This window comes from Saccostrea echinata, unplaced genomic scaffold, assembly GCF_033153115.1.
Source record: "Saccostrea echinata isolate AGI-Se365-2 ecotype Australia unplaced genomic scaffold, CSIRO_AGI_Sech_v1 ptg000009l, whole genome shotgun sequence".
NCBI classification, from domain to species: Eukaryota; Metazoa; Mollusca; class Bivalvia; order Ostreida; family Ostreidae; genus Saccostrea; species Saccostrea echinata.
Window position 1 is genome coordinate 21908630 of NW_026889758.1, and position 19832 is coordinate 21928461.

The 19832-nt window shown below is 31.0% G+C and overlaps 1 protein-coding gene across 2 annotated transcripts; it reads right to left on the bottom strand.

Annotated features, from left to right (window-relative positions):
• Positions 1–1947: 1947 nt before the first annotated feature.
• LOC133182026 (inositol-tetrakisphosphate 1-kinase-like) lies at positions 1948–18995 on the bottom strand. Of its 2 annotated transcripts, XM_061316728.1 has the most exons (10): positions 18812–18993; positions 14751–14775; positions 14263–14388; positions 9209–9329; positions 8929–9027; positions 8375–8418; positions 8084–8243; positions 7921–7988; positions 7528–7696; positions 1948–5928 (listed from the first exon to the last, which is right to left on the bottom strand). In XM_061316728.1, exons 1-10 carry the CDS (start codon positions 18886–18888, stop codon positions 5648–5650), a joined length of 1170 nt encoding a protein of 389 aa, XP_061172712.1. In that variant the 5' UTR covers positions 18889–18993; the 3' UTR covers positions 1948–5647. The 2 variants fall into 2 exon arrangements, with proteins under 2 accessions (XP_061172712.1, XP_061172713.1); XM_061316729.1 differs by lacking the exon at positions 14751–14775 and having other exon boundaries at positions 18787–18995.
• Between the last annotated feature and the right edge of the window lie 837 nt (positions 18996–19832).

A 19832-nucleotide genomic window follows, 5' to 3' on the forward strand; every position in this document is an offset into this window, starting at 1 on the left:
CTGTTAATAATTACATAATATTAACATCTAATAAAATATGTAAAGAAAAGACAGACATTTTGATTTTCTTACTAAAAAATAATTATGAAAATAAAACACATTATTTGTGAATATTTTCAAAACCTATGGATAATATATTCAAAATACCGGTACAAGTTACAACTACAAAGGATATGTTAGACAATTATATTTTAAAAAGAAATTGAAATGAAATAGCGAAATTTTAGAGAAAATATATTTTTGAATGTTAGCCAATTCCGATCGAAATTAAACTGATCGCAACCAGAATTTTATAATAAGAAATGAATAACATTTTCACAAGAATACTAGTTTGTTTAGGTGTAATACGGGTTAAAAAGTAATTGAATTTGACAATCAAATAGATTTCTTAGTGGTAAATACATAAAGAAGGCAATAAATTATTTTATTTATATTGTGTTAATTTTGATGGGGATCAGTTTAATTCTGATTGGGATTGGTCCAAATATTAAAATAAGTATTTTCTCTAAAATTTTGCAATTTCATTTCAATTTCTTTTTAAAATATGATTGACTAACATGTTCTCCCTCTTTGTGACTAATGGAGATGGGCGAACATAGCGTGCAGAAAGCCTATAGCTTCAGATATATATAAAAATCATGTTCAGTTTGTGAATTTAGTATTTAGAGTAAAGTTCTCATTATTGACATTTATGAAATTATGATAAACAAAACTTTTCTGAGGAAAATTTTCTCGGCAAAAATTATTCTTTTATTAAAAAAATTAATGTGGTATTCGTGGGTTCGAACCCTAACAATAAAAATCCTGAGTATTATTTTCTTTCGAGACTAACACGCTAACCACTGGACTACACAAGACCTGATGAATAGTGGCATTTAAATCATGTTTGTGATATGACCCTTGACTTAATGGACTTAAAGTGTTTCTCGAAAAGATGCGAATGTTATGTCATAAAAGTATATTTTTAAGGTATAGTGGGTCATTGCTCCATATTTTTGGTAACCAAAAATGTATATTTTTATGCAAACTTTGAGGATTAACTTTCAAAAAGGTGGAGCGAAGACCCACTCATATCGAAAAATAGTATTATAGTATGAGAAAATGACTCTTTTTGCCCGCTTTAGTGTGTGTCTAATATTTCACAGGCAAATAATTTCAATCTTTGGGGGATTTTTGCAAATTATAGAGATTTTACATAAAGTATAATTTAATGTTAGACGAAATATCAAGGAAAATTTTGATATAATTGAAATTTAATTTTTCATCTTCATGTTTGTCACACTATAGGCTTATCGCTCGTCATGTTCACCCATCTCCAAATTTATGAAGGTTTTATCCATAGGTTTAAAAAATATTAACAAATAATGTGTTTTATTTTCATAAAATATTTCTTATCTAAAAAATTAAAATGTCTATCCAGCCTTCTTTACATATTTTATTAGACATTCATATTATGCATTTATTAATAGCAAATTTTAAACCATAAAGCATCTTATTTGCAATTAAAACATTTTTTTTTTGAAAAAATGCAAAAAAAAAATCATATAAAATAATTAAGAGCTAATATCAGTCTTTCAATGCTGAAACCATAGTTCAAAAGGGATGTCTTAAAGATCTATTAAATAAAATTCTGGTGTGGCATTCCTCCTTAAGTGATAAGGTTTTAGACTATGACATTTATTTTCATTTTTGAGTTTTATATTTTTCTCTGAAAAGTGACAAAATGAACGCTCATTGTTTGAAATACCAACTCTAAAACATGAATGTACTGATTTTCAATACTTGAGACAATACATTTTTTTGCATTTATAACTACTGCAAAATTTTGAATAGTGCAGAATTACACATTCAAAAGTTATCCACCAGTGGAAATCTAAAGCAGTTAGACAGACGTCAGTGGAGAGTTTCGTAACTTGAAGATTCTCCACCAATAAATGCAAAAATAAATTCATCTAATATAAAATTTATTAACAAATCAGCTATGTTTACACTTACAAGAAAAGCTGCATAACAAACATGCATGTATGTAAATCATAAACAACACTGTTAATACTTATATCACTCAGCAAAGGATGTCCAATAAATAATGTACCTATGTCAAACCAAAAATATGGTCCAATAAAGGGAAACTTATACAGCCTGTAATGTTCTTCTCTTCACATCACATGGGTGTGTCACATGATCACAATAAATGCAATATCAAACAATAAAAATCTAAAAACACCGTAATAATAAAGTCATAACAATATATAGTATAGCTCTGTTGTAAAATATCATAGATACTGGTTGTCTTTATTTCAATGATACATAAATCAAGCAATTTTTTTTAATTCTGTATAGGGAATTTGAGCAATAGCATTTATATTAATTTCAAAATAAAGTAAATATATCAGACTTGTCTAAAGCTGTGTTCAATTCCATGACACTGAAATCTTATCAAAATAAATCTTAAAAACAGACTAAAAGAGAAAAATTAAAACGTGTAAAATCAACCATGTCAACAGCATTGTAATTTATTCTATTCAATTCAAGCCAAACACAAATCTCTGTGTACTGATGCATTGTACATGTAAATGACAGATCCTCAAACATTTACAACTTTAATTGGCTTCTCTCTTTACAATTATTAATTTATTTAAAGAATTCTCCTACTGGTCAAGGCCTTTTGTGAAATATTGAGACATAATTTTTACTATAAAGAACAATTATTTTGCCTCATGGAAAAACACGCTGAACTCTTGCAATATACATGTATTTCTCTAGAATCTTTGGAAAGATTTACAATTTTTACCTGTACTTTTCACAAATCTACCAGACATTGCCAAACATAAAAAGCCGATTAATGAGAAGAATTGATACCCCACACCTTAATAATAATGAAGATTTCGTAGCTTTTTCCTGGCTGTATTTGAAATAACAACAGAGATTCCTTGTCCAAAATAAATACAAATTGAAAATGTTATCATGGATATAATAAAGAGCACAGAATTTTTGCTTAAAAAAAGTTAATCCATAAAGAAATAACATTAACATTACATTCTATAAATATATAGGAAATTTCTGAGATTTTCCTGATCATCTAGGCACAGAGTATGTAAATAACTAGATATATAATCTACACAGTCACATTAAAACAAGGTTTCCATGAACTCGTATGTAAAATCAAAATAACTGATTTATATCCACAATTCATCATATTCAGTTTATTTGTAATTCAATTTCTGAAATCCTTATATAAGCATGTATTTATTACTACATAGGTGCTTATTCTAAACATTTTTTTAACCTTTTCAAAAAAATATGAACTGTTTACCATTATTGAATGTCATGTCATTTTTCTTTCTGTGTCACCTTTCTTATGTATATATTACTGTAAATAACACATTCCATGTTGCTTTGTTTTCATTAAGATGACAACATTACATTTGTATTCTCAATATTTACTTTTCATTCACTGTATAAGTAATAATAATAATTTTCCTTTGTCATAAATTGGCTTTTTCTTTGCTAAGTGAAGATTTTCAGAAAACAGTGCTTCAATTAAGTGTTCTCAGCAATATAATGTAATTTATAGTATACAATACAACTATAACACTGATTTGGAGGTATGGAAATTGTCTACAAAATTTGTTTTTTTCTATCTAAAACAATTAAACAGCTTACACAGCATAAGTCAACAAACTGTATAATTATACAAGGGTTTATCAAAAAGTTTGTGAATTAGTGCCATTAAATTAAAACTGCTCAAGTTACATCAATGAATTTTTACACATTTCGTAAGCATCATCTTTTCTATCTACAAAATAAACTATAAATCACACGTCTTATTTTTAAATAAATTGTCAATGTTTTTGTAAGCAATAGTATGACCAAGCGGCGCAACCTCAAAATACGACATATTTCTACCTGAGAAAAAATATATTTTGATATGCAATAATCACATTAGTTCACTCATGTAGCGTGACACAATGTTTCATAAAGTTTGCAAATTTTTACCTCATTCTGTGATTTCCATTAAAATTTATTGTAAATTTTATATAGAATGCTCAAATATTAAGGGGTTAAAATGACATCAGAAATGGTGAGGGTGGGGGTACTTTTTTTGTTTATTTATTGTTTATTTTTTTAATTATTATTATTATTTTTGGGGTATATTTTGTTTATTGTTTATTTTTGTTTGAAATTTTTTAAACAGGCTAGAAAGAAATAAAATACATCCAGATTACCTCTCTTTCAATGCCATAAAAAATAATGAGAAGAGACACAGTCACATTTAATGCCAATTCGTAGTCCGGGTGTCCAAAGTCAGTTACGTCGAAAAGTGACGTTTGTGTGTGGTAAAAATTTAACCCCGACAAATAAATTAATCTGACACAGTCAATTAAGCAAGAGTCTTTCCCTTTTGCACAGATCCATTTACTATATTATGCATTAAAACCAGCTCTTATGACATTGTAAATCACATAAATAAGACAGGTTTTTAGTCTTTACTTAACATTAGGAAATCTCATAAATACAAGCGTATAGAGACAGAGGAAACGGATATTGAGAAGCAATGATGTTGTCAAACGTCATAAAGGACTGGGTGACCATATAATGTCTTTTGTATTTGAGGTTAAGTTGACAAATTATCAATGTATCAAAGTGAAATTTTCAAAACTTCTTAATCTTTTGTTGTTTTCCAAACCTTATTAATTTTGTATCGATAGTATCACAGTGTTGATTTTTATCGCACCTGTCCACAAACTTCTTGATAAACCCCTCCTAAATGGATTCAATAACAATGTTCTAATGATGGCCGACTCTACTACCCTAGAATATGATACAATACAAGGAACGATTTACAATACTGGTAAAGTTCTTATTGCTTTTTAGTTATAAAGATCAGCAAAGACATGTATTATAACACACATTCCCATTCACCTATATGTATATTCATATATTGTAAAAACACCTAATCCTTAAAACATTTAAAAGTGAATAATCTAATATATACAAAAACAATGCCCTTTCCTATGACCATCAATATCCTGTGTAAATAAAACTCTTATTCTTCAAAGCCTTTAAGCACTCATCAGAAATGCTTAAAAATAAAAAGGACTAGAATTTTGTCTTCAGATCTTAACAAAGTGCTTTAAACAACCCCCCTCCCCCTAAATGAAATTTCTACCAAAAGTGAAAATTAATTTATATGAAATAATTTCATTTTGTCATAACTTGGAAGCTGAAAGTTCCTTTTCATTAAGTTATTTCAACAGAATTTCGGTACTTTTGTTCCTATCTGTATATCATTATAAACCTTGGCTTTTTAAGTTCTTTGTAATCAATGCAAAAGTATGGGCAAACTAAGTATTATTACTTTTCATGTAAGAAATAACACAACTTCTGAGGTATAATAATCCTGGTTGACTCGTGGAAGCCATTAGTGTTTTATTACTGATATTTGCTTATTGCTATCAAATTCAAGTATTGAAATACAATGTAATTAAGGTTTTCATTGTAATGCATACAGTGAACAAACCCACTATGCTTGGAAGGAGAGATCATATTTATTACATAAATTGTTGGTATTCCCCCAACCCTAAATGGCTTTGTGTAAAGATTCAAAGGTGTTTAATTTGTTCCCTTAATAACTTCAGTGTAATGTCTAATGTTCTAAAAGTGCATTTATTGGTGGTTTCCATGGTAACAATATGTCACCTTCAATGATGTCGGGGTTTCTTTCAAAACAAGTTGCTGGTTCCAGTTCAGAGTTGCCATTTTTATCACCATTGTGCAGCTTAGGTTTCTTTGAGTCACCTTTTTCTGAACTCTCTGGTCTTTTTCTGCTCATTTGTTCATTCTCACTTTTCACCTTATCCCGTCTGTTCATCAGAGATTTAAGTAGGTCACATAAAATTTCCATGAAGTTATCAACACCTTCATAACCTAGAAAGAAAATAACCAAATATACACATGTATTTGCAAAAATAAAACCAAATCACCAAAAAAAAAAGGAAGATTATAAATTAGAAGATTTACCAACAAATAATTTAAAGTGAAAAATCATGAGAACAAGCAAATTCAGAGAATTGTAGTCTCTCCACTTTTGGAGCCTTATTGGTTTGGGTGCAGTGACTTGTGGCATATTGTAACTGTCTTGTCTATTCAATGTTGTCTTTCCATCATACAAAAAAGTGTTAAATTTTTGAAGTAATATTATCTGATGCAAAGTTATGGCCAAGATTAAATTTTGAAAACTACATGAACTTCAAGGTCACGGTCAAAAAAATTAATTCAGGTCTTGTCACATGTAATGCACATGTTGAAATATGAAACCTCTAGCTTCTCTCATTACCAATGTTGAAATTTTTGAAAAGTTGATCAAACTTTAAGGTTATTAGGTCAAAAGCCAAGGTATATTTAGAAAGGCCTGTGACATTTAATGCACATGTGAAATATGAAAGCCATATCTTTTCTTATTTAAAAATCATGACCAATTTAAAGTTTTTTTTTACATACTGACAGGAGGATGAATGGAAAGACATGCAAACAGGAAGATAGATGAGATTAAATCCCACCCAACACTTGTCTATCACAGCATACTTTTGTTATGTTTTACCTGGGAAGGTATTGATGTCTATCACAGCATACTTTTTGCTATGTGTTACCTGGGAAGACATTGATGTCTATCGCGGCATACTTTTTGTTATGTTTTACCTGGGAAGGCATTGATGTCTATCGCGGCATACTTTTTGCTATGTGTTACCTGGGAAGGCATTGATGTCTATCGCAGCATACTTTTTGTTATGTTTTACCTGGGAAGGCATTGATGTCTATCACAGCATACTTTTTGCTATGTGTTACCTGGGAAGACATTGATGTCTATCGCGGCATACTTTTTGTTATGTGTTACCTGGGAAGACATTGATGTCTATCGCGGCATACTTTTTGTTATGTTTTACCTGGGAAGGCATTGATGTCTATCGCGGCATACTTTTTGTTATGTGTTACCTGGGAAGACATTGATGTCTATCACAGCATACTTTTTGCTATGTGTTACCTGGGAAGACATTGATGTCTATCGTGGCATACTTTTTGTTATGTTTTACCTGGGAAGGCATTGATGTCTATCACAGCATACTTTTTGTTATGTTTTACCTGGGAAGGCATTGATGTCTATCACAGCATACTTTTGTTATGTTTTACCTGGGAAGGCATTGATGTCTATCACAGCATACTTTTTGCTATGTGTTACCTGGGAAGACATTGATGTCTATCGCGGCATACTTTTTGTTATGTTTTACCTGGGAAGGCATTGATGTCTATTACAGCATACTTTTTGTTATGTTTTACCTGGGAAGGCATTGATGTCTATCACAGCATACTTTTTATGTTTTACCTGGGAAGGCATTGATGTCTATCACAGAATACTTTTGTTATCTTTTACCTGGGAAGGCATTGATGTCTATCACAGCATACTTTTTGTTATATGTTACCTGGGAAGGCATTGATGTCTATCACAGCATACTTTTTGTTGTATGTTACCTGGGAAGGCATTGATGTCTATCACAGCATACTTCTTGGTATCACAGTCAATGATGACATCAATTCCAAACAGTTCCATCTTCAGTTCCTGTCTGACAGCCCTTGCTAGATCACTCAGAATCTGTTTGTTGGGTGTGATAGGGGTTCGTAGCAAATCTTCTTCATCAAGCTGTTAATAGTTATTAAAGAAAACATTCTCATGTGATCCATGAAAGATTCAGGTAAAAAGCATGATTTCACAGCCTTTTAATGGGTAAGCTCTTTGTTAGCTGGGTAGAATACAGCTTTAGGTGTGGAAAATAACTAAAGGGGTAAAATGCAGTTCAAATCTATAATGAATTCCTTTTCTTAGTTTCTGCTTGGTTTCTTTTACTTTTGGTCCTAAAGTCTTACCTCTGTAAGAAAATTTGCACAGTTTGGCTTTGAAACATCATTTGAATCAAAGTAAATTGTTGACTGATCTACAAAAATAATAATACATTCAACTCAAAAAAGACATCAAAGAAAAAGTTGAGAAATACCAAACAAGGAAAATATCTTCTTGAATTCTGCTTACCCCTAGATGAGAAGTTTTTAATGGAGGGTCTTTCCACAATGTGATTTTTTTCTCCTATGACAAAAACTTTATATAAGACTGCATTGTGATTATGAAATGTCTGGGCCACACATGGTGGATCTATATCATCTAGCCCCCTGTCATTGAAAATTATTGCCATCTGCAATGAAACAAAGAACTTTAACTCTTGCATCACAGAAATATTAGATATCCACATGCAATAGGTATAGCAGTTGCATTAATCCAATAAATTGTGAGTATGATTTGATTATATTTCTCTACAATGATCACCTTATGAGATGCTGAAGATCCGTGGGCCACAATTGGTTTGCACACTAAAATGAAATCATGTTTGTTACAATGTACACACATTTAACCCCATGTTTTACTGGGATATGACTTTAAAGTGGTTGTTAGAAAATATACTTCTATCACTGTTATACTGTTGTACTTGTTCATTTAAGTCTTGAAAAAGTATATGACAAATAATTTGGAATTTCTAAAATTACATTATTTTATTGTCGCCGTCTGAGAACTATAATATTCAGTCAAACCTCATCTCATATTCGATGAAACTGAGAAAAAAACTTTGAGATATCTGTGGGTTCGAGATATTGATGGTAAAATACTTAAAGAAAAAGGGCTTAGGACTTTCCAATAATTTTGACATATCCACTGTATTCAAGATACTGGTATTCGTGTTTGAGATACCGAAGTTCAACTGTACTTAAATACACCTTCACTTCAATCCTTATATATATATATCTTGTAGACCTCAGAGTGAGATTTTCTTTATCTTGCTATTTTTATTTCACTGAATTTAATTTTATTTGAGTATCACTTACCAAAAGGGTACTTGACATCAGCCTCCTTAAGTTTTTGTTTATTCGTTTCTATGTCTTTTGTGGACAATTCAACAAAAGTAGGTGTGCATACTTCAGATTCTATAAATAAATCACTTCGGCTTCATATATTTGTCTCAAGGTCAAGTGTTCTTTGATAGAACAAAATATGAGCAAATCAATGTTTCCAAATGATAACATGTATACATGTTCACAAATTCATAAGAAACACTAGGTCATTCCTTCAATTTTTAAGGCTACAACAGTAGTCATGACTAAATACCTGAATTAAGAAGAGTTTTGCACTGAAGAAGCAGCTTGTATTGCTCGTGTCTGTCAATTAACTTCTCTATCGATTCAAACGAATCCACCAGGATACATTCTGGATGACTAGATATGTATTTCTACAAAATCAGTCAAAAATTAAATGTTAAGGCCTAAATCAAAATTTTGTTTGTTTGTGTGAGTTTGTGTTTGTGTGTGAATGTGGCTACGAGTGCATGAAAATGCATTGTATGTGCTTGTAAATTTGAGACATGATTTTAAAAAAAAAAGGATTTAAAAAATTTGACTATACGTGCATTATTACTACATGGGCATGTATGTTTGAATTCATTTTCTTTAAGCTTTACAATGTTGAACTATACACTATTGTCAGGAATGAACATTTACAATAGGCCCTTGGGCCTTTAATGTCACCCGATTATTATGCTGATTTTTTTTACCTAGCATTATTCCCCTTAAATAACCTCCCTACATGTCACAAACCCTTTGTGTTACTCATAGCTGGGTAAAAAAAACACATCTTTCTCTCAATTGCCAAAATACTTTTGATCCAGTTGAATGACCTGAGTTACATCAGAAAAATAATACATTTTTTTAATTAAAGATGCAACATTCTTTGATCCACAAATGAACCTCAGTCAGAATCTTTATCAGAACAAGGTATTGGTCAGCTATAAACAAGAAGTCTGTGAGCCAATGCTCACTAATAATACCCCCACTCTGATGTGAATACACAAGTTCGGTTATAGACAAAGACAGTGATAATCAGGAAATTGACATCGGATTTGTAAAAACTGAATCGCAACATATGGCATGCCTAAACAAAGATTGTGCTAAAGTTTCAAGCATCTGTGATAAGTAGTTGCTGAGAAAACTACGACCAAAATTTGCTATGTATGTTTCAGACAGACGCACGAATAAACAGGAAGTTGACATTGGATTTGTTCCAAAAATGAATCCCATTATATGGCATACCTAAACAAAGATTGTATTAAAATTTCAAGCATCTGCAATGAGTAGTTGCTGAGAAAACTACGACCAAAATTTGTTATGTATGGTACGGACAGACGCACAGATAAACAGGAAGTTGACATCGGATTTGTACAGAAATGAATCCCACCATATGGCATGCCTAAACAAAGAGTGTGTTAAAATTTCAAGCACCTGTGATGAGTAGTTGCTGAGAAAACTGTGACCAAAGTTTGTTATGTGTGGTACGGACAGACGCATGAATAAACAGGAAGTTGACACTGGATTAGTACAAAAATAAATCCCACCATATGGCATGCCTAAACAAAGATTGTGCTAAAATTTCAAGCATCTGCGATGAGTAGTTACTGAGAAAACTATGACCAAAATTTGTTATGTATGGTACGGACAGATGCACGGATAAACAGGAAGTTGACATCGGATTTGTACAGAAATGAATCCCACCATATGGCATGCCTAAACAAAGAATGTGTTAAAATTTCAAGCACCTGTGATGAGTAGTTGCTGAGAAAACTGCGACCAAAGTTTGGTATGTGTGGTACGGACAGACGCACGGATAAACAGGAAGTTGACATCGGATTCATACAAAAATGAATCCCACCATATGGCATGCCTAAACAAAGATTGTGCTAAAATTTCAAGCATCTGCAATGAGTAGATGCTGAGAAAACTGCGACCAAAATTTGTTATGGACAGACAGACACACAGACAGACAGACAGACACACAAGGGTAAAACAGTATACCCCCCTCTCCTTCGGAGCGGGGGTATAATAATCTAACCCTAAACATTCTGAGGAATGATATCACAGAAACTAAATTTCTACTTTTAACAGGTCTAGGCAGCCTCTGTTTTTGGAGGATAGATTTTATCCTCTGAAAACAGAGGATAGCGGTCTTGCAACCTACCGGAATTTTAAAAACTAAGGGCAGTTAACTCTTAACCAAACAAATAACAGCAACTCTTGCATTTATGAACCGTACGCTGATTTTGAAATCAAAACAAATAAAAGGTACAATTTCATATGATGATGAATAATTCCAGATATTAAATCAATATAACTATATTTTTGTAATTTGCCGTCAATCAGTTATTCGGTATACAGCTTGGAAAACAATTATTGCACTTACCTGCCTGTGACTGAGGTTAATTTTAACCACGCTGATTTTCCAGTACCGTAATTATGTGATAAGCAGTTTGGAAATTTTGATAAACAATTTTTTTTTTGAAAAATTAATTTTAATCATTTATTATTTCTTTCATTTAATAATTCTTAAGCACATCACTTTGTAATATTTTATTTGTTTATGTATACACATGGCTGTATGAATATATGTTAATTTCTTAGTAAACATGTTAATTTATTTATTTTATTTACTTATGCTATTCAAATTAATTATTTATTTTTATAATTTTTCATTCAATCTATCTGTTTATACTTTTATTTGCTTAAATTATAAGGCAGAGTATATTTTGTGTTTTAAATACGCTTAAAATGCGTTTCCTTTCGTGTTTCCTTTTTTTATATTGAAAGAAAATATAAAAGAAATATCAAAGTCCTTTTTTGTTTGTCTAAATAGGGAAAAATCATAAAAAATAAAACAAAATAACGAGAAATATTCAGTAATAATGGAGCGCAAAAAGTGCTAACTTTGAAAATAAATTGCAAAATATCTAGACATAGAATCTCAAATCGCCACATACAATCGATAGTTTAATGTTTGAACTTTTATTTGCATGTACTCTGGTGCTTGCACTTTTTGATTAAAGGTAGGCACGAGGCCTTTGAAAATTACCTGTATTATCCTCTGAAATCGGAGGATAAACTATCCCACAATGCAACGCGGTTTCCTTATATGGTAAAAAATTTGGCCGCCATATTGAATTTAGCTATCCTCCAAAAACGGAGGCCGCCCAGACCTGTTTAAGGACATACGCAACGTAGTTTGAACTTCATTGTCTTTTTCCCTGGAGTTGAAGAGTTCCAATACTTAAAGGAACTGTGTGCTACATTTTAGTGTCTATATATGCTGTTGTGCACTTCTTCTTAAACAAGTTTGGATAAACAAAACATCTACAATATATGTTTACTAATTTTTGTGTATTTTTCTTTGAATTATACAAGAATTTTCATCAATTGATATCTTTTCAAGACCCCTGGTAATGTATGCTGATTTTTTTATCTATGAACATCTGATGGCACTAAAATCTTAAATTAAGAATATCTTGAAAAATTATCAGTAGGTAAGGTACGTTGCGTATGTCCTTAACAAAAGATACCACTCTTTGACACCCTTTAAGGCTCTCAAGGACTCCTGGAGCCAAAATCAAAATTCCAAAATCTTACTACACATGAAATTGGCATGGTCACTCATTGCAAAAAGAAATTTTTTGGCCACCACTCAAAATAATGGAGGTGTTGTGATGGCAAGAATATGTGAAAGATGGATGGGAATATAAATATCAATATATATAGAATTTCTTTTTTCAAAGTATTTGTTATGATAAATCATTTTAACCATTTTAAATACACATACATTAACAAGATTGCTATTTTAAACATTTGCATTTGTAAATGTTTTCTTTCTATACATCTTAGCTACTTAAGTAGATGTACTAAATGCCAGACAATCAATAGTGATTCATAGACATAATACAACAGTTCAAAGTTGAATGATATTAGTAAAGAAGTCAATGACACAGCCCTTAGCTTATCTGATATCCTCAAGCTTATGATCCTATCTGGATGACATTGTTTTACTTTCTTGCAGTGATAATATACTTGCATTAGTAGCTGCATGCTTTAGTTCGACACTGAATTTGATGTGGCAATTAATCGAAGGAAAAAAAATCGTTAACTTTATTATTTGATGTTGCATAAACTAGATTTTATAAGACAAAAATGTTCACCTTAAACACCCTGAGTTCAGCTCAGTGATACTTACTTTTTTTATGTTATCTCAGTGGTACTGACTTCTTTATTGATATGTTATCTCAGTGGTACTGACTTCTTTATTGATATGTTATCTCAGTGGTACTGACTTCTTTATTGACATGTTATCTCAGTGGTACTGACTTCTTTATTGATATGTTATCTCAGTGGTACTGACTTCTTTATTGATATGTTATCTCAGTGGTACTGACTTCTTTATTGATATGTTATCTCAGTGGTTCTGACTTCTTTATTGATATGTTATCTCAGTGGTACTGACTTCTTTATTGATATGTTATCTCAGTGGTACTGACTTCTTTATTGATATGTTATCTCAGTGGTACTGACTTCTTTATTGATATGATATCTCAGTGGTTCTGACTTCTTTATTGATATGTTATCTCAGTGGTTCTGACTTCTTTATTGATATGTTATCTCAGTGGTACTGACTTCTTTATTGATATGTTATCTCAGTGGTACTGACTTTTTTATTGACATGTTATCTCAGTGGTACTGACTTCTTTATTGATATGATATCTCAGTGGTACTGACTTCTTTATTGATATGTTATCTCAGTGGTACTGACTTCTTTATTGATATGTTATCTCAGTGGTACTGACTTCTTTATTGATATGTTATCTCAGTGGTTCTGACTTTTTTTTTTATTTATATATTGTCCTGAAGTTGTTATATATCATTTAACTATTGACTTTCATATTACATCAAAATGACTACCTATCTAAGTTTTTTCAACATAATGTCTCTCAAACGGTAAGTATTCTAGTACAATAAAACGTGTAAAGTTTTTTCAAAATAAATCTTTTCATGATTATCTTAATGTTCATTGATATGATTGAATAAACTTATTAGCATGTTTAAAAGTCCTTAAATAATAGTTTTGCTTTATTTGAACTTTGAGGTATATTTACACAACCAGTAGGGCTACCTTGACACAAAATAAACTAGACCAAACTTTTACTCAAGTCTGAGTCGGTTGGACGTGCTTTAATATTGAGCACTGGTTGTTCTTCGAGGGTAGAGGTTATTGGCAGTGGTTGTTTTTATACTGATATTATTCCAGTGTTAATTGATACAGCTATATTTACTTTGATGTTTTGATTGTTCCTTCACCTTGATGTTGTTGATGGCTGTAAGTGACTGTACATCGCCATCCTCAGCATCTACCATCAGTAGGGTACACTTATGGAGAATGAGGTCAAATGGTCCCTGAGGCTCCAAGCTCTTGTCAACGTCCAACTTAGAAAGCAATGGAAGTGTTCATTTAACACATAAACTAGTAGCATTTTGGAACAAGGTTATTCTCTCAGTATAAACCACTTTGTCATTTAAGGATCATGAGGGTTCATGTCAATACAATATAGCTCTCAATAGATTTAACATATTATAATGCTATCCATATATATCCTATCTAAATTACAACATAACACAAGGACACTTGTTTATATTCAGACTGGCAACAGAGATAAATGAGAGATAAAAGAATGCATCAAGGTTAAAAACCCTTTCTCATACATGTACTTTGTAAGAAAAAAGAAATGTGTCATGCACTTTACGTCAATATCAACTTCCTTCAGATAAAGATGATGAAGACGACTTACTTTAACAAGTTCAATCCCTGCATCTCTGAAATTATAGACATACAGCAATTCAATTCCATTGTGATGACTCTCTGTATTACTTATGTATTACATATACACAGATGTTCAATTCTTTAAGAAGTAGATTGTAGTTGGACAAAAACTTTGTTTATATTGAAGAGTACTTTATTTTAATGTGAAATCACAGGGTACTTCATGTTCTAGATCAATTTGTTTTCCTCTGAATGTTGTAATCTTTGCAGCATATGGTAAAGGTAGATTTCTTTATATTTCTCACTCTCTCCTTAGTTGCCCAAAAGAGGGTGGACTCCAAAACAATTTTCAGAAAACATACTGAAGTGAGGTTAAAATGCTAATCTATAAAAGCCAAAACAACCATGACTGCTGGTATCAACCCTATTACTTCAGGAACTAGTTATATTTCTAAAGCTAAAGCTGGTAAAATATGTAATGGAAAACCCTATTAAAAATTTTTATGCTTAAAATAATTTGAATAGTATATATACAATAATACATAATATTCTACACACATGCTCATTGAGCTCTGTGGACAATTTGAATTATATATTATACATATATAACTTGCAGGTACTACAATCAGGGTTAATAAAACGAATACTCAATTATATACTGATATATGGCAGAATAATTTCTATTCATATTAAAAATATTATTAATTCAGGATGCTAGTAAATACCGGTCTGTTAATATATTCAAGACAACATTTCCAGTCTAAAGAATTTGCATTTGGCCACCACAAACACATATTTAATATATTGAATCATTGTACAATAACATGAATACAGTAGCTTTTTTTTTAAATTGCACAATGCCTGGCCAACATGTCAGAAGAGTATAATGGAAGAGATGTAAAGTTTGTGTGGGTGGTACTTATCTCTGTTGTTCATCTGTCTTGATCAAGTTTAGAGCCAAAGACATGGCTGTATAAATATGTTTAAAGACTCAACTATATTTACATCAGTTAATAAAAGATACAATGACAGTAAGACTGATTACAAAGTGCTCCATCATTCAACTACCACCACAATAGCCATTTTATAAAATGTATTACTCTTCTTAGTACATGTAATGTGTAATTACTACATTTTACCTATAGACATGATAGAGCTTTTGGTACTTTCTTCTGACAGTTGTTATACAGAATTTAAACTTTTAAAAATTCACAGGTATTCAACTCTTCAGAAGCATTACAAAGTAACAGCTGTAGTTTTGTAAATTTTAAATATACTCAAACTGCTAAGCATCATCAAACATTTTTTTTTTGAAAATGTAACATTCTAAGGTATCATTTATGGTGGCCCAAAGTTCAAAATCCTGTGACATGATCATACAGGAACTTTTTTTTAATTCTCTGCTGTCCTAAATATTTTTTGTGGGTTATAAGTGTGTTAGATATTAATTTAAGACTGTGTCACACTTTTAAAATTGAGTTCTGACTTAAGAACTTGGAGGCATTGAATTTGTCAGTGCTTATTGCTTACCTGGATTTCATTCTCCAACTTTGAAAGTGCCATAAGTGCACTTATAATACATTTGAATAGCTAGCACTTTATCCCATATTTCATGATTAAAAAGATTACTGAATTTCTTATACATGTACAATATATATTCTTATTTCCAATATTTCAGAGATTTTTTTTTTTCCTAAATATATAAAGCCTCCTACTTCATATATTTCTGGGAAGTGTAATCATGCATTATAACACAGTCAAGTACACTGTGTTTCACACACTAATCACAAGTAAATCAACCTAGAAAAGCTTGATATTTTGAACCATAATTTCAACACCTGTATGAAGGGTGAAATATCTTTGTGAAATGACATAATTTTGCATTTTCTGGAAGACAAGTAAAGTATATTATTTACCTCTAACCCTGACCTTTATTTCTGCTCCATGGCCATTACTATGCTGATTATATTTGAAACTATGACAATGATGAATCTTTAATAAATGTCAGAGCATTGAAATATATGCTTTGTTAAACTATCTCTCTTTTTTTAAGGAAAATTAATGCTTCTTTTTGAACATCCTACTAATTATTAAACATCCAGTCTACACCTATATGTATTTATAGAAAAAAAAAATATAAAATAACCTACCAGTAATTACAAATTAATGAATGAATGTGACAAAATTTTCATGATTTCTCATTTTCAAATTTGTTGTGTCTTATAATATAAGCAATAAGTCACAATTAATCTTAAGATTAATCTTTATGGCACAGCACAAATTAAGGCTACATAAAAGGAGGTGGAGTTTAATTTATACAGGAAATATTAAATATTACATCATCACACAAAACTAACAATTTTAAAAAATACCACAAAACAAAATGATCTGCAATTCTAAACTGTTTGAAGCATTCAACTACATGCACTTGTCGATGTGATGTCATTCCACAAAATTTGACGCAGTATGTATGCAGTGAGAGGTGGATCAAGTAATATTTTTATAACAAAAAATGTATTTTATAATGAAATAAAATATCATTGTAGATATTCAAAAGGCCATTCAATTGGATTAAGATGTCTTTTTTTATGATTTTATTCATTTATTTTCCATACATTCCCTAGTTAAGTGATGCTGCTGTATATTTAAATGCAGTTACACTGGAGGGTAGTGTAAGGGTCTTAATAAATTGATCTAATGTCAGTGGTAAGGGAATACACTCATTGGATCACAATAATTAAGTTTTTCACATAAATTTTAGAAGTTTAAGCTATTTGGAAAATGCTGCCATGCTGGTGAAATCTTAAAAATGAATTATTTCTATTAATGCAGTTTACTATTAGGATGTGGTCTTATAATTTTAACAATTAAATAGTAGAATCCATATAGGATTTTTGCACAAACTACAATGGGTGTTGAAACTATTTATAAAAGAAACTTAGAATTCAAATATGCATGTTATGTCCTTGCACTACTGAAATTTATAGGTAATCTTAATACTGCAAGTATATTTGCCAAAAACATGTGACTGACACATCATGTGACAACTCTAAATAGAAAATCTTATTATCTTCAATGTATAGTAACTAAACATATTATATTTTTCTAATAATTAAATATCTATTTTATAGACATCAGTGATATCTGTAAAATGTTAAAAAGAATTGCCATCCTGATTAAGAATGTACTTTTTATCATAAAAAATTGCCAATATTTCTATTGTGCACCTTAACTCTACTGCAGGATTTCAAAAAAAAAAAGAAAAAAAAAAATACACACACACACAATAAAAGCATTGCTATACAGTCTGACATATACCGTCACACCTGTGGATCACGAAATTTTCGCAATACCCTACTAACATTTTATAAGCAAGACAATATTTTTTTAAACACTAATTTTGGTTACTGCTCTTTATAATTATTTAAAAAAAAAATTAAAAAATAAAGTTCTTCTGAATAAAAAGTGATTTACAGTAATATAAAGGTAAAATCTTTCTTCACTTCATTGATTTACACAACGTCTATCTTCACTGAGTACACACACAGAAAAGGTCAGTGATTAGACTTCTCAACCTAGTGGACTCACTGGTATTAATTTAGTGGGGACAGAATAAACAACAAGTGTTAACAGCTTTAGATATAATTCTGTGTAATACTTAAAATTGTTTGCCTGTTAGCCCATAAGACTAAAACAATTCTATATCATATCACATTCACAGAGATCAACATTTATATTACATAAGAAAAAGGATTTTACAAGTTTGCACAATAATGGTCGACATTGTATTTAAAGGTTTTTGCTGAGTAGGTCTAATAAAATATTTAGTCTAAAGTTTTAGACCGGTAAAATCCAGTACTATCTTGGAATGTTTCCAATGTTTGGTTATTATTGAATACTTTTTAAAAAAAAATCATCTGACTATTAATATTATAATAATCAGATTATTGTATTTTTTTCTTTATAATATAACTTGCCTATGAAGAGAAAATCAGGCACAGATTTCCGGGCACCTGTTTCAGTTCCTTGTGTTATTGCTAACACAAAAATAAACAATGACTCACTGTGCAAACGATGCAGAAAGCATACCTGAATGTTGAAATCTGGTCCTCAAAATTAAGCCTCTTCTTCTTTTTCTCACTAAGCCAGTAGCCCACTCGCCTCATGCTGTCAAAGTAAGTTATTCACAATTGTTTATCACTTGCCTGATTGACTCCCATCTCCAGAATATATAATAAACGGAAGTGTACACATTTTACAATAAATCGGAACTTCTCGAATGTCTTCCTGTTGAGTGTATTAGACATCCGAGAAGTTTCGAATGCATTAACACATTAGCACTGGTTCTCTGCCCTTGATTCCATTCGCTGCCGCTAGGAATTTTCTGGGCGCTTGCGCCCGTTAACCAATGTCAGGGTACCAGTCTATTAACACTTTAAACCCGGCGTACGTGGTTTATTCTTTTTTTTTCCAAGTTTAAAAGAAAAAATTGCACTTCCTATCGTTGAGCTACATGATTTCTCTTTCTTGTAAATTATCATTAGTTATCAAGTTCGAAATTAAGAGTGTTGGCGAGGCATTCGAGTCAAACTGATTCATCTAGATCTAGTTTTTACATATTTTGGTTTAAAAATTGATCAGAAAAAAAAATCAAAAAATCATCGAGCCTTTAAATGCCTTATTACTGTAGAAACTTAGTTATGTAACATTAAAGTTGATATAATGGATTTATTTATTCCTATTAGAAATAACAAGGTGAAAAACATGCAGCAAAAGAGTCTGACAAAAATATTTCAAAGAAAAAAAAGCAAAATCCATTCACCCATATCCACATTCATTTTTACTACTTTTGTCGTCATGATTAATGATGAGAATTAATGTAATTGCGAATATTTTAAGGTAGAGAAATTAAGCATGCGGAGAAAAGGTATACACACTCTAGATTAAGAAAGTGCAATTAGCGGTACTATAGTTAATCTGTGAATTTTCCCCAGAGAATAGGGTGAAGAAATAAATTTCAGCGGTTTTGAGGGAGGGAACTCAAGTTTTACAGGTTTTTAATTAAAGCTAGGATACTAATTATTCAGAAGCATTTCCATTCCATTTTCTT

Coding starts and splice junctions, on each gene's coding strand:
- LOC133182026 (XM_061316729.1), bottom strand. CDS start 18,888: ATGAGGCGAGTGGGCTACTGGCTTAGTGAGAAAAAGAAGAAGAGGCTT. Junction 9,330..14,262: donor CAGCCATCAACAACATCAAG/GTGAAGGAACAA, acceptor CTGATTTTGTAG/AAATACATATCTAGTCATCC. Junction 5,929..7,527: donor AGACATCAATGCCTTCCCAG/GTAACATACAAC, acceptor TTTTCTTTCTAG/GTTATGAAGGTGTTGATAAC.